Source organism: Benincasa hispida, chromosome 12 (genome assembly GCF_027475165.1).
Source record: "Benincasa hispida cultivar pf3 chromosome 12, pf3_genome.v1.1, whole genome shotgun sequence".
Lineage (NCBI taxonomy): Eukaryota > Viridiplantae > Streptophyta > Magnoliopsida > Cucurbitales > Cucurbitaceae > Benincasa > Benincasa hispida.
In genome coordinates this window covers 59,789,898-59,802,668 of record NC_143489.1, presented here as the reverse complement: position 1 = coordinate 59,802,668, position 12,771 = coordinate 59,789,898, and the positions used below count along the sequence as shown (strand labels likewise).

General features: G+C 34.5%; 2 protein-coding genes across 5 annotated transcripts; both read left to right on the top strand.

The window, feature by feature from the left end:
- The first annotated feature begins 323 nt into the window (after nucleotides 1-323).
- Nucleotides 324-5,185, top strand: LOC120092549 (homocysteine S-methyltransferase 3-like). The gene is made up of 8 exons (XM_039050669.2): nucleotides 324-597; nucleotides 2,229-2,285; nucleotides 2,518-2,744; nucleotides 2,940-3,069; nucleotides 3,162-3,365; nucleotides 4,090-4,161; nucleotides 4,321-4,495; nucleotides 4,804-5,185. The coding sequence occupies exons 1-7, from the start codon at nucleotides 418-420 to the stop codon at nucleotides 4,465-4,467; spliced, it is 1,017 nt and encodes a 338-aa protein (XP_038906597.1). The 5' UTR covers nucleotides 324-417; the 3' UTR covers nucleotides 4,468-4,495; nucleotides 4,804-5,185.
- A 2,598-nt stretch (nucleotides 5,186-7,783) lies between these two features.
- Nucleotides 7,784-12,771, top strand: LOC120067695 (type IV inositol polyphosphate 5-phosphatase 7-like). 4 transcript variants are annotated; one of them, XM_039019230.2, is made up of 15 exons: nucleotides 7,784-8,477; nucleotides 8,560-8,653; nucleotides 8,960-9,010; nucleotides 9,117-9,201; nucleotides 9,303-9,407; nucleotides 9,603-10,308; nucleotides 10,417-10,610; nucleotides 10,938-11,046; nucleotides 11,158-11,306; nucleotides 11,394-11,643; nucleotides 11,750-11,821; nucleotides 12,052-12,113; nucleotides 12,189-12,284; nucleotides 12,447-12,531; nucleotides 12,631-12,771. In XM_039019230.2, the coding sequence occupies exons 1-10, from the start codon at nucleotides 8,448-8,450 to the stop codon at nucleotides 11,611-11,613; spliced, it is 1,743 nt and encodes a 580-aa protein (XP_038875158.1). In that variant the 5' UTR covers nucleotides 7,784-8,447; the 3' UTR covers nucleotides 11,614-11,643; nucleotides 11,750-11,821; nucleotides 12,052-12,113; nucleotides 12,189-12,284; nucleotides 12,447-12,531; nucleotides 12,631-12,771. The 4 variants fall into 4 exon arrangements, with proteins under 4 accessions (XP_038875158.1, XP_090163849.1, XP_038875160.1 ...); XM_090307724.1 differs by having other exon boundaries at nucleotides 7,867-8,477; nucleotides 8,560-8,641; XM_090307723.1 differs by lacking the exons at nucleotides 12,447-12,531; nucleotides 12,631-12,771 and having other exon boundaries at nucleotides 12,189-12,287.

Here is a 12,771-nt window from a genome sequence, read left to right as displayed (position 1 = left end):
TAAAGATAAATTGATATTTATCAAATTTAATATATGTTTGAAATGTATTTTCAAATATTTAATTTTAAAAATAAGTAATTTAAAAAAAATAGAATATTTAATAATAATTTAAATAGCTTTTAAAGAGTATTTTTAAAGAAATGATTGTTTAAATAAAAATAAATGCTTTGAAAAACAGTTTTTTGTCGACTCAATCCAAACCGACACAAAGCACAAACGGGAAGAGGAGGAGTAGAGGTACCCGAGGGAAATAATTAAGCATATTAAGGGCATTTTGGTAATTTCGTCTCTATGCCTTGCCTATAAAAGGATTTCGAGAAGGTGCATTTCAATGCCATGTGTGTGTTTTCACTTGCCTTTGGCGTACGAACAGTCTGAGTCAGAGCATTTAACAAGGCACCTGTTTCGGCCGAAAACATGGGTAAAGAAATCGCCGAAATGACCACCACCTTCCTTACCGATTTTCTGCGACAGTGCGGTGGCTACGGCGTTGTTGACGGCGGCTTTGCGACAGAACTGGAGCGCCTCGGTGCCGATCTTAACGATCCTCTCTGGAGCGCTAAATGCCTCATCACATCCCCTCACCTTGTCCGACGGGTACTTTCTTTTCTCTCCATGAAAACTTTGGTCTAGATCAAAACTTATCTTTCTTTTAATATTTTTATTATTTAGGGTTTAATTTAAAATTCTCAATTTTATTCTTATCCAACCTCATCTCTATTGTTGCCTAAATCTGCTAGCTTTTTAAAAGCTAAAATATGTCGGGGATCTATTAGATGTAATATTCAGTTTTTTTTTTTTTTTTTTGAGAGAAATGTAATATTCAATATTATATTCTTAAATTCGTATTTATTTAGTTCATAAATTTAAAACGGTCACTAATTGGTTTTTTATTTTTTATTTTAAAAATTGTGGATGTCTTAGTTGAATTTTTAGTCCAATTTCAAAATATATATATAGTTTTCAAGGCTTATTTTTAAATTTCAAACGTGATATAAATTTATAAGGACCATTCGATGTAAGTTTAAAATTAAAAAACATATTAAACCATTTTTATAGCTTAGCAGCTATTATTCATTTTAATTTTTTTTAGTAAGAGCTCTCTTTATTTTTCTGAAAAATGGAGCATATGACCAGAATTTTCTTTTCTTTTTTTTTTTTTTGGTTCCAATAAAAACAAAACTGTTATCACGCATGTCTTTTTCTTTTCTTATTTATTTATTTATTTATTCTTTGGGAAAAAAAAAGTTAAATCACGATTTAAATATTTGAATAACATGGATTATTATGGGCCATACTATGGATTGGTAGCAGGCCCAGTATTAAAATTGGGCTCAGGTTAGCTAGCAGTGTCTCTTGTTCGAGTCGTCTGCGCCGCCACCTCTTGAAATTATTTATTTATTATTTTCAATTTCAGTATATGATTTTTTTTTTTTTTTTTTTTTTTTTTAGTTTCGAAATGTTGCATAAGAATTACGGTTGAGCTATGATAAATTAATTTGTTTTTTAAATTATGCTAAATGCTCTGGAACATTAGGGACTAGGGTATGTATCAATCATGTAGGCTTCGGGAAGTTTTATCTTAATAGAACTCTGAAATTGTTCCAAAAATTATTGGAGGAGACTCTTTTATTAAAACGATGAATTAAAATTAACATGATAGGTGACATGTAAAAATTAGTTGTGAATGATGTAAATAATGGCAACGATATATTTTGATTTGAAATGGATATTAACAACGATCTTAATCTTCTATATAATTGAATCGATCGTAAATTATGTTATGCATGCTTTTTAGTTTTTACGATCTCATGTTAATTTATGTCAAAAGGAGATATACTCCTTTCCTATCGATTGGAGTTTCAAATGTCTGTACTTTTACAATTGTTGGACCTATAGAAGTGTTTTATTTGGGTTTTTCTTGTTTTTAATAGAATTTGTCTCGTATTTCTCATTTCTCATTTCTCATAAATGTTTCTAATATTGTGTGGAAATTTCAGAAAACAACAAAATCATGTTTCTTGTTTTTATGTTTTCGTATCCGTATGTCCAAAATCTAAATAAAAGTATTGTTTTATATTTTTTTTCTTTCTAAACTGCATAATTAATATCTAAAATTAAACAACATAAAATGTTTCGATATTTACATTGTTGAAACTTACTTTCGTGTACAAACTTACAAATCAGACTTACTTTTTTGAACAGCTAATATGATTAATTTATGACAGGTACATTTAGACTACCTTGATGCTGGGGCTAATATCATTTCCACAGCATCTTATCAGGTTCTTTTCTCCACCCCATTTCACTGTTCTAATAAAACTATTTTGTAGCTGATTGTATTGTTCAAATTGTTGCTACAACTGAACTTGAGTATTAGTTTGGTTCATAAGATTCAACCATTATCACTATTACTCTAGATCCAAACTGTTAAATTGTGAAATTTAATCATTTAATATCATATATTCTAGCAGTTGTAAGAAATACAAGATTTCATTGCATATATATTATATGCAGGCAACACTTCAGGGTTTTGAGGCTAAAGGGTTTTCTAGAGATGAGAGTGAAGATTTGCTAAGAAAAAGTGTTGAAATTGCACTTGAAGCACGTGACATCTGTCTTGAACGATGTACAAAGGATTCTTGGGATTTCACTACAAGTGGAGAGGGATCGAGGAGGCCGATTCTGGTAGCTGCCTCAGTTGGCAGCTATGGGGCTTATTTGGCTGATGGGTCTGAGTACAGGTGAGCAAAATCTTTACCCTTAAGTTTGAGTTTTACCATTTGCAAGTACGGATTTCAATAGTTGGAGGAATTGTCATGCCAGCTATTTTCCTAGGAGAAAATGGTTTTAGGCTAAACCCCTTGGTCCTTTTTTCTGTTTTGTACAAGTATATATATCTAACTGTTGTTGTACGGTTGTGTCGTGCCATTTTACAGTGGGGAGTATGGTGATTCAGTTACTCTTGAAACACTTAAGGATTTTCACAGGAGAAGAGTGCAAATTCTGGCCAATGCAGGTGCTGACTTAATCGCGTTTGAGACAATTCCAAACAAGTTGGAAGCTCAAGTATGAAAATCTTGTTGGAAACTAGTTGTCATTGTTGGTGTTAGCAGGGTTCCAAGTTTAACTTCTTTATGCTGCTTATGTGGAATTTTCAGGCATATGCTGAGCTTCTTGATGAAGAGGGCATTGAAATTCCAGCTTGGTTTTCTTTCAACTCCAAGGATGGAATCAATGTGGTTAGTGGGGATTCTATATCTGACTGTGCCTCCATCGCAGATGCTTCAAAGCAAGTTGTTGCTGTAGGAATCAACTGTACTCCTCCCAGATATATTCATGGACTAATCTCGTCGATTAGGGAGGTAAATTTCGCTAATACCCTTTTATGACTTTAACATTCTCATCATCTTATCTGTCTCAATGAAGTTCAAAGCACTAAGCAGATCCAAAGAAGTTCAAATAAAATTTGCTTACAAATTTCATCTAAATAAATTGATAGGCCCCAAATTACTAGAGTGTATGTAGTAAGTGTGCAAAGAGAGGGAGTGGTAATACATGTTAGGAAAATGTGTAGATTGTGTAGGCCCTATGGAATATTGTTAGTCAGAGGGGCTGGGATTGAGGTATGTAAGCCGTTGAGGCAGTAGGAGGGGAATTATCTTTTTGCTGAATTTCTTTGTAGTTGGTTCTCTTTATGAGATCATGGAGAGGAAAGGGAGCTCTCGAATTCTCTCTCTGCTTGTTGATAAATATATTGAGATGAAGACCCATCATAAATTTGAGGATTTAGGAATCAGTGTGCACAAATGAAGTCAATTCAACCTCTTACACCAAGATTTGTCACTTAAAATTTGCCTCTAAACTATTCACTTTAGAGATGTAATCATGCTCCTTAAAGAGGAAAATACTAAACCATAGCCATCCTTCTTCACTGCCAAAGGCTTCTGCTAATGTTCAGTGATATGATATGATTAGTGGATATAAACAGGAATTACATGGAAAGCAGCCTAATAATGGAAAAAGAACATAGAGAGCAGCTCTCAGATCTGTTCATAATCTAAGTGAATCTGGTTATCTGATTGGCAGGTCACTAACAAACCAATTGTGGTTTATCCCAACAGTGGGGAGACTTATGATGGTGCGACCAAACAGTGGTTGGTAAGTTTTCTACTGTTTTACTTAAGTGAGCTATTTGAAGGAACTTCACGATTTCATTCCTTCATATCGGGATGTACACTACAGAACAGACAGAGAAACTCTCTCTTTTAGTTCCGTTTATCCTTTGAAAAATTTGGTCACTTCTGTTTATGTTTGCAGAAATCTGATGGAATGATAGGGGAAGACTTTGTTTCATATGTAAGAAAGTGGAAGGAAGCTGGAGCCTCTCTGTTTGGTGGGTGTTGCAGGACCACTCCAAACACAATCCGAGGCATAGCCAAAGCACTTTCTTCTAAAACCATTTGAGCTGTTTCCCCTCTATTTACAAGCTTTGGTATGTACTATATGTCTATATCCAATATATCAGTTGTTGCCCTCCTTTTTCTTAGCTGTGCTAGAGACAGAAAAACGTCGTGTTACATAATTATGAGTTGATATCCTTCTAAATGATCGTGTTTTTGTAAATATTAAAGACAGAGAGCTGTTTATATCATAAATTCTCCTAAAATGGTCAAAATACTTGATTTGTCTTGGGATCATTTTATTTTGTAGGTGTGATATTTTATCCTCAAAAATCGAGATTTTCAAGTCCTAAGGATCTCCTTTATTTTCTTTATTTTCTTTTTTTCATTTCTTTCACAGATGCCCATGTCTATGATAAATGCTGATTCTCACAAGCGTTTTCAAGATGCAATAATTTGAAACTGATAGTGATTGATGGTTCCATTGCAAACTACCAAATAGAAGTCCTAAAACCAGAAAGGAAAAGAGAAGCCCATATGCTTGAAGACAAAAGCAATGGGGATGAAGATATACCAATCTTTTGCAGCTCCCACTTTTGAGTGCCTAATTATATCCTTAGGATTTGGCTTTAGATTCTCTAAGAGGGGAAATTAGAGCTAATGTTATTGCTGTTTGTCTTATTGGTACAGCCAAGAGGCTTCCATCTAAGTTTGAATCTTCTGTTTTACCATGTACTGCATCAAATAAGTAACAACGAATAAATTTTGATTGCAAGAAGTAACCAGATTTCTCTATGAAATATATTAAATTTTGAGGATTCTGGAGTTTCTCTATGAACAAAAGTTGGAAGTCGAGTGAGGTGAGAGAGGTAATGAATACATGTTTCCGAACAATGTAAAATTGTTCCTACATGCCTTGAATATGTTATCTGACGTTACGAATGATCAAACACGAGCAAGAGAGGTAAATAAATTTTGAATGCCTTGAATCTTATTGGTAGAGTTAAGAAGACTTTCATCTAAATTTGTATTTATATTATTTACGTTATTCATAATTTTGGCCCTAGGTTTAGAGGGATGCGCTATATATAAGCTCTTTGATTTGTCTAATGTCTCTAAATTTGTACTCTAATATTTTCTCTCTAATAACATTTAATTTCTACCATTGTCCATGGACGTAACTAATATATTGTTAGTAAATCACATAAATCTCTGTATATATTTACTGTTCATGTTTTTTTGTTTTCTTTGATTGTCGATTTCATAATAGGTATATTCAATAGTCATTTATGAGTGATCATATTTGGAATGAAAATTATAAGAATGGAAAGTCTACATACCTCATACGTCTAAAAATAGAACTTAATAGTGTTGCAAAGACTTCAAGAGACATAATTTGCATGTAAATAAGAAGTTTAAGAATATGATTATTTGAACAAAAAATTGTAATTTGAAGATTCAAACAGATATATCAAACACTTCTTTATACATTGAATGGCTAGGACAAAAGGATGATTACATTTCAAATGATATTTCATGGAAATGACATCATATACACCACAATGGAGTATTTCATTTTGAAGGCAAAAGGAAGGAATAGTGAGGTCAATTCTTCTTTAATTGTCCAAACATGGCCCAACTCCTTTTTACTTGATGGGATTATTCACTTAACATGTTTCTTTTAACTGCTGTTCAACCTTCACTTTTCTTTTTCCTTTGTTCTCATTCAAATAACTCTCTCAATACTTTCAAACAAGTTATGAAAGAAAAAGAAGGGGCTGATTTCATTCCATTTTTTAAAAAAGAAAAATCAATCATTTTTTGTTGATTAGACAACCTCCTTGATATGAAAACAATGGAGATCCACTCATTACACAATCGAACATGAGTGTCCAATTTTCAAGTTAGAACCACTTTTAAAAATTTTGAATTCATATTTTCTATCTATGTATTTGGTTACTTGTAAAATCCTCTTTTTCCTTGTAATTTCCATTTGATTTTTAGTTTCTTTGTACATTTTGATAACCATTACATTAAATTTGATATTATATATGATTGTACATTTGTCACGTTAACTTTTTTACGAGAGAGTTTGGGGTGTGGGTTTGACATTTTACGCCTAAATCAATGAATCAGGAAGTTTAAATGGAAGTTTTAAGAAATCTACATTTAGAAAGATTATGTTTGGAGACTTGAACATTGAGTGCTATTATTCAAGTTCATGAATTTCTTTAATCAGAGTCAAAATAAACCACTAATCCTAAATATGCCAAATTTATTTCTCTTATGCTTTATATTTTCCATTTATTTTAGTGAAATTTGTTAACTAAGACTCCACGTAATGACACTTGATATTTTATATAGTTGTATATTTGTCGGATTAACTTTTACTAGAGAGTTTGAGCCGTGGTTTTAACACTTTAAGCCTAAGTTCAGGGAATTAGAGAGCTCAAGTGAATGTTCTAAGAAGACTAAGTCTATAAAGATTATGTTTAGAGACTTGAACAGCCACAACTGCAGTTCGAGTTCATGAATTTCTTGAATGAAAATCAAACTCCACATTTAATAGGTTGTTTTAGATAGAATATAGGTTTGAATATTTCTTGGTTGATTGATTAGCACTAGTTGAAATAAATGCAAATGCGTAAAGGCAGATGAGCATGAAGAGAAAGGATGTCCATATGAATATTGGTTGCTGAGTTGATGAGTGTATATTTAATATGGTGACCCAGCATTGGAATGTTCCACCATCAGCTCACTAAATTTTGTCGTCAGATTTTCAAGTTTGCTCTAACTGAATTGACCATCGATAAGGCTCAATAATTATGAGCTTCAGGAATAAACCCACAAGGAAAGGGACAGCCTTTTTTGATGATATGCATACCAACAACAGTGAATCAAACCCGCCTCTTTCCTCTTTCTCTCTCTCATTAAAAAATTGAAACTTTCTTCAAACCCCTCTATTTTTTTCCTTTTTAATTACCATAATCATGTTTAATTGAATATTAGTGACGTAAATCCAAGGTTCAAGGTTACTAAATCCTCAAAAATCATTGATGGGTTCTGATGTGTAAAGGCAGCTTTTTATTATTTCATCGCTCTTTCTTCCATTTTGATCTCCACAAAAATTACACTTTTCAAGAAAAATTTGGGGTCTTTTGAGTATTAGTCGTGAAGCATTTCAAAAGTGCTTCTTGTTGATTAGATAGCACTATTGAGCTTAAGGGGCTGAATCTGTATGCAGAGAGAAGTAAAATTTGAGAGAACCCCAATTGGGGAAGGTAAAAAAGAACGGAGAGATAAAAGCATGATTTGTCAATGTAGTTTGGAATTGTTAAGTGGGTACCCCATATTCAAGCAAAAGCTTCGGGTTTGTGCCTTTTGCAACTGGTTTTGGTGGACCATAATGAGAAGAAGAAGGAGATTGATGCAAACTCGCCTTCAATGGACCACTGAGGTTGAATTTTTTTTCTTTTTTCTTTTCCTTTCCATGGCCATGAACAAAGAGATCCCTACTATTCCCTTCTCTTTAAGTCTTGAGCCATTTTCTCTCTCTATTTCTGCACTCTGTACTGTTCAGACTTTGTACTTGGTGGGTTATTCGGGAGAGGCCCTCTTGGGATTAAGTGAAAAGAAGTTTGATAAATCAGCTTCTTTCTCTTTCTTTTCCTTCTCTCTTTTTTCACAACATTGTTTTCTCCTGATTCAGAATCTGGGTCATCGCTTCTTATGCTTTTCAAGTTTGTTTTCACTTTCTTCTCCGTCTTCTGTTTGAGAAAATGCATGTGTCATTTTGTTCTTCTATTGGGTTTTTTTACTGAGTTTGTTTTGGTGATTTGGGGAACAAATGAGTAGTAAACAGGGAAACTTGGTTGGATTGCATGTCATTGTATTGAACTTCAAAGTTCACCTGCCATTTGGGGAAGGGAAATCCCACTTGGGGTTCTCTCTCTTTCTCTTTCTTTTTCTTCTGACCACAACTCATTAACCTAGAGAGATTCCTAAAAGATAACAGAGGAAGCTGCATGAAGAATCACAGAAACAATGAGCGATGGGAATTCGAAGAAAAGCAAGGTGTTTCTCTTTCTTCTACTTGAAACAAGTCTTTTTCCTTATGGGAAATTGATTTTTGTTTCTTCTTAACTGTTTGTTGCAGCTCTCATGGTCCAAGAAGATGGTTACAAAATGGTTCAATATCAAGAGTAAAAGTGGAAGTGGAGATTATCAGGCAGATCACGGTATTTATGAAAGTGAATCTCAAACACCTTCCTTCTTTTTTAGTAGAGATTTTTCTCCTCTATATTAAAGTTGCACTATAATCTCATATCTTGTCTTGGTAGCTTTATTGAATCTCAAATCCAAACATTCAATTACACTGCTCCGTACCTTGATGGTTTCCTGATTCTCTTGATTCCCATTTTATACGAATCTTTCTGCAACCAAATAAAGAATTGGGATATTTGCTAGTTGTAGTAATGGATTATTGGTGCTAGTCTGTTAGAAGCTGATTTCAGTACAAGGTTCATGTGCTAACTAATAGTGTCTCGCTTGTCCAGGAGGTGATGTTGAGTATAGGAATAGTATTTCAATGAGAGAGAATTACACTGGTAAGAAAAGCAAAACAGTTCAAGTATATAAATCTGTCACTTTATTTCTAAACCAATCCACTTTCTAAATCCTTGAATCTTTTTCTCTGTATCTCTCTCTCCACAGATGAATCTAGTAAGAGCATAGAGCATAGCCACCATGGACATATGAATATCGACAATCCTCGTATCATAGATGTTCAGGACTATAGGTGTATATGATTTTTTTCCTTTTAAAGATCAAGTTTCATATTGCACGTTTTGTTGATCTGTAATTTAACTACCAGTACTTCTATGTTTGTTTTGGGAGCAGCATTTTTGTTGCTACATGGAACGTCGGTGGCAGATCCCCTCCTAGTAATCTAAGTTTAGAAGACTGGCTTCATACCTCAGCCCCTGCAGACATTTACGTACTTGGGTATGAGTAGATTCGATACATCTGAGTGTGCGTTTTCTGCCAAGTTTCTTAATTTTAGCTCTTGAATTATTTTATAAAATCATACTCAAATTATGCGAGGTTGTGATTTATGATGCAGTATACTAGCCTGAGATACCCCTACTGTTTTAAAGAAACAAAACTTAAAATTTTATCTACTTCTACCATGTCTTTCAGATTTCAAGAGATAGTTCCACTTAATGCTGGTAATGTGTTGGGCGCAGAGGACAGCGGTCCTGCCAGGAAATGGCTAACCCTCATTCGGAAAACACTAAACAATCTTCCCGTCTCAAGTGGAGATAAAATGTGCTACATGCCATTTCCCACCCCTAAGCCAGCCATAGAATTGAATGATGATTTTGAGGAATCAATGAGGCTCAAGGACTCATCTTACTGTCGTCGTCGATCTTTTCATACAACTAATAGCGGTAGACCATCTAACGACCAGTCAACTGCTCTGCCTCAACTTGATAGAAGATTTAGCATCTCTAATCATGTGATCTTTGACCACCGGCCCAGTGACTACGAATCCAGTTTCAGATGGGGACACAGGCTAAGCAACTATAACAGGCAAAGTGATTATTGTAGGCAAAGCAATGACTCAAGGCTGAGTGACTATTCCAAATGGGGATCATCCGAAGATGATGGATGCCATGGGGATTTGACAAGTGAAACTTTATTCTCACCACCGTTATATAACGGATCCACATCCAAGGAAGATGAACTCAGAAGTTTGGGACATTCACGGTATTGCTTGGTTTCTAATAAACAAATGGTTGGCATTTTTCTCACAATATGGGTCAGGAGTGAATTGAAGGATAGAATACGGGACGTGAAAGTATCCTGTGTTGGTAGAGGATTGATGGGTTATCTAGGAAATAAGGTACATATTTTAGTAGTTACTGTGTTTTGTATCTTCTTGTGGCTCCCCAGAAGTATAAAATAAGCTTGTTATTAAGTAACTTAGTATATTCTGCATGTTTTATTGCAGGGATCAATTTCAGTCAGTTTGTCTTTGCATCAAACAAGCTTTTGCTTCATCTGTAGTCACTTAACCTCAGGACAGAAACAGGGTGATGAGCTAAGAAGGAACTCTGATGTGATGGAGATCCTGAAGAAGACCCGGTTTCGGTGTGATCGAGGTTTGCCTCATCAGAAGTCACCCCAAACAATCCTTGAGCACGAGTTAGATCCTTACTCTCCAGCGTTCAGTTATTCCATTATTGCTTGCAGTTAGATGAAGCTGAGAATTGAAAATGGAATAGATAAAAACCTATATATATATATATATATATATGTTAATAATTTGAGACAATTGCATAACACATGTTAGGCCAGTTCATTTTCAACTGATTTATTCATGGGTTAGTATCTAGTAATTTTGCTTTAGAAAGTATAAATCAAAGTCATGAACCATGCATGCCTATGTTTGATGCATTCATTCAATTTGATGTTCTTTATCTGTCTACCGACACTGCCTAAAAATATTTTAACTATGAGTTGATCTTCCAGTCGAATTATCTGGTTTGGAGATTTAAATTACCGAATCGCTTTATCTCACCGCTCTGCCAAGGCACTTGTTGAGATGCAAAATTGGAGAGTGTTGCTTGAGAATGATCAGGCACGTTTATAATTATTCCTGTGATGAGTAGTTTTGTGTTCTAAATGCTTTGTTTTACCTGATATCATTAGTAATGCAACTTTTTTATTTAAATCATTTCCTTCTTAGCAGTTACGTAATGAGCAGAATTACGGCCGAGTCTTTGTTGGATGGAACGAAGGCAATATATATTTTCCACCCACTTACAAATACTCAAATAATTCAGATCAATACTCTGGGGATGGTATGTACTGGAAGGAGAAACGTCGGACTCCTGCTTGGTAAGAATGGCTCTCAAGTAAGTTTACTGCACCAAGAACAACCCCTCCCTGAGTTCTTATATCTGTCTGTTAATTTTTTGGTCGAAGGTGTGATCGGATTCTGTGGTATGGACAAGGTCTCCGTCAATTATCGTATGTCCGGGGTGAATCCCGGTTTTCAGATCATAGACCTGTTTATGGCATGTTTTGTGCTGAGGTAGAGTCAAACCATGGCCAATTAAAGAAAAACATGAGTTCTAGTTCCAAGATTGATGTGGAGGAGCTTTTACCATACTCTCATGGATATACTGAACTGAACTTTTACTGAAAGAGTGTAATGGCTGGGACTGGTGTTTATGTAAGCTCTCTCTCTCTGTCTCATCTGATCTTTCACTTTTACAAAATCTATTATTGTGAGAGGTTCCAGTTTATCTCAGTTCTTTCTTTTTTTTTCACACATGAAGAAACCAACTATGAAAGTACTTCATCTTCGCCTTAAACCAGCTCCAGGAGAAATGATATTTGAAGAATTCCAGGTGAACTACTTAACATCATAGTAGATTTTCAAGTTCAACCTTCATCTAGGCTGATATAGGCAATGGACATAATGTATAAAAGCATAATCATTAAACAGCATTATTATGTTTGGGATGGTAAATTTGCATCTCAATTTGAATTTGGAAGCATGATTCTTTTCGTTAACAGGAAATTTTGAATCATCGGTCAATCCGATCCTTATGCTTTGCACTTGTTTACCATATTGCAGCCATGATGGTGAACAAACATCAAACAGTTCTCAGAAATCTTTCATGTCCATAAAGCAGGAGGGTCAGTGTTTCCTTCAAATGATGGTTTTCTTTTGGTTTACTTCTCTTCGTTACTTATCCTTATTCTTCTTGTCAGATATTAAAATGTTGGAATTGGGTTGAATTACACAGACCCACAGTGGTTTCCAACATATCATGATCTCAAATAATCAGAACTCCATATATTTCTCAGGTATAGTATGGTTTGTACATTGATCACTTTTATTAGTTAGTTTTTCAAAATGGAATTTTAATGGTATACTTATGTATAGGTAATTGATTGGTAGATTATGATGGTGATGATTTTATTTTGGCCTGGAATAAACAATCACTTAAAACTCCAGCCGAATAACAGGTAAATAAATACTGTCTATGTCGCCCCTCATTGAAACTTTTGACGCTCGGGGTTGTACCGGCATTCTCAAAAAGTGGAACAAAAGGTAAAGCTAGTTTAGAATATTTTCTAAATGGTTAAGAACACAAAGAAAGTCATTCCAAAATGGGCATATTGTATTAATGTTAGACCTTTGCTTTTGCAGCAAGAGTTATTCTGAAGAGAATACAAGAACAAGGATTGAGGAATGGTCTTGAAAATTTGGAATGTTTGGTACAGAACTAACCGAGGATGAACCCAACGAATCAACCGGAAAATCTTGTATTCTACTTCCGTTTGAAGCAGT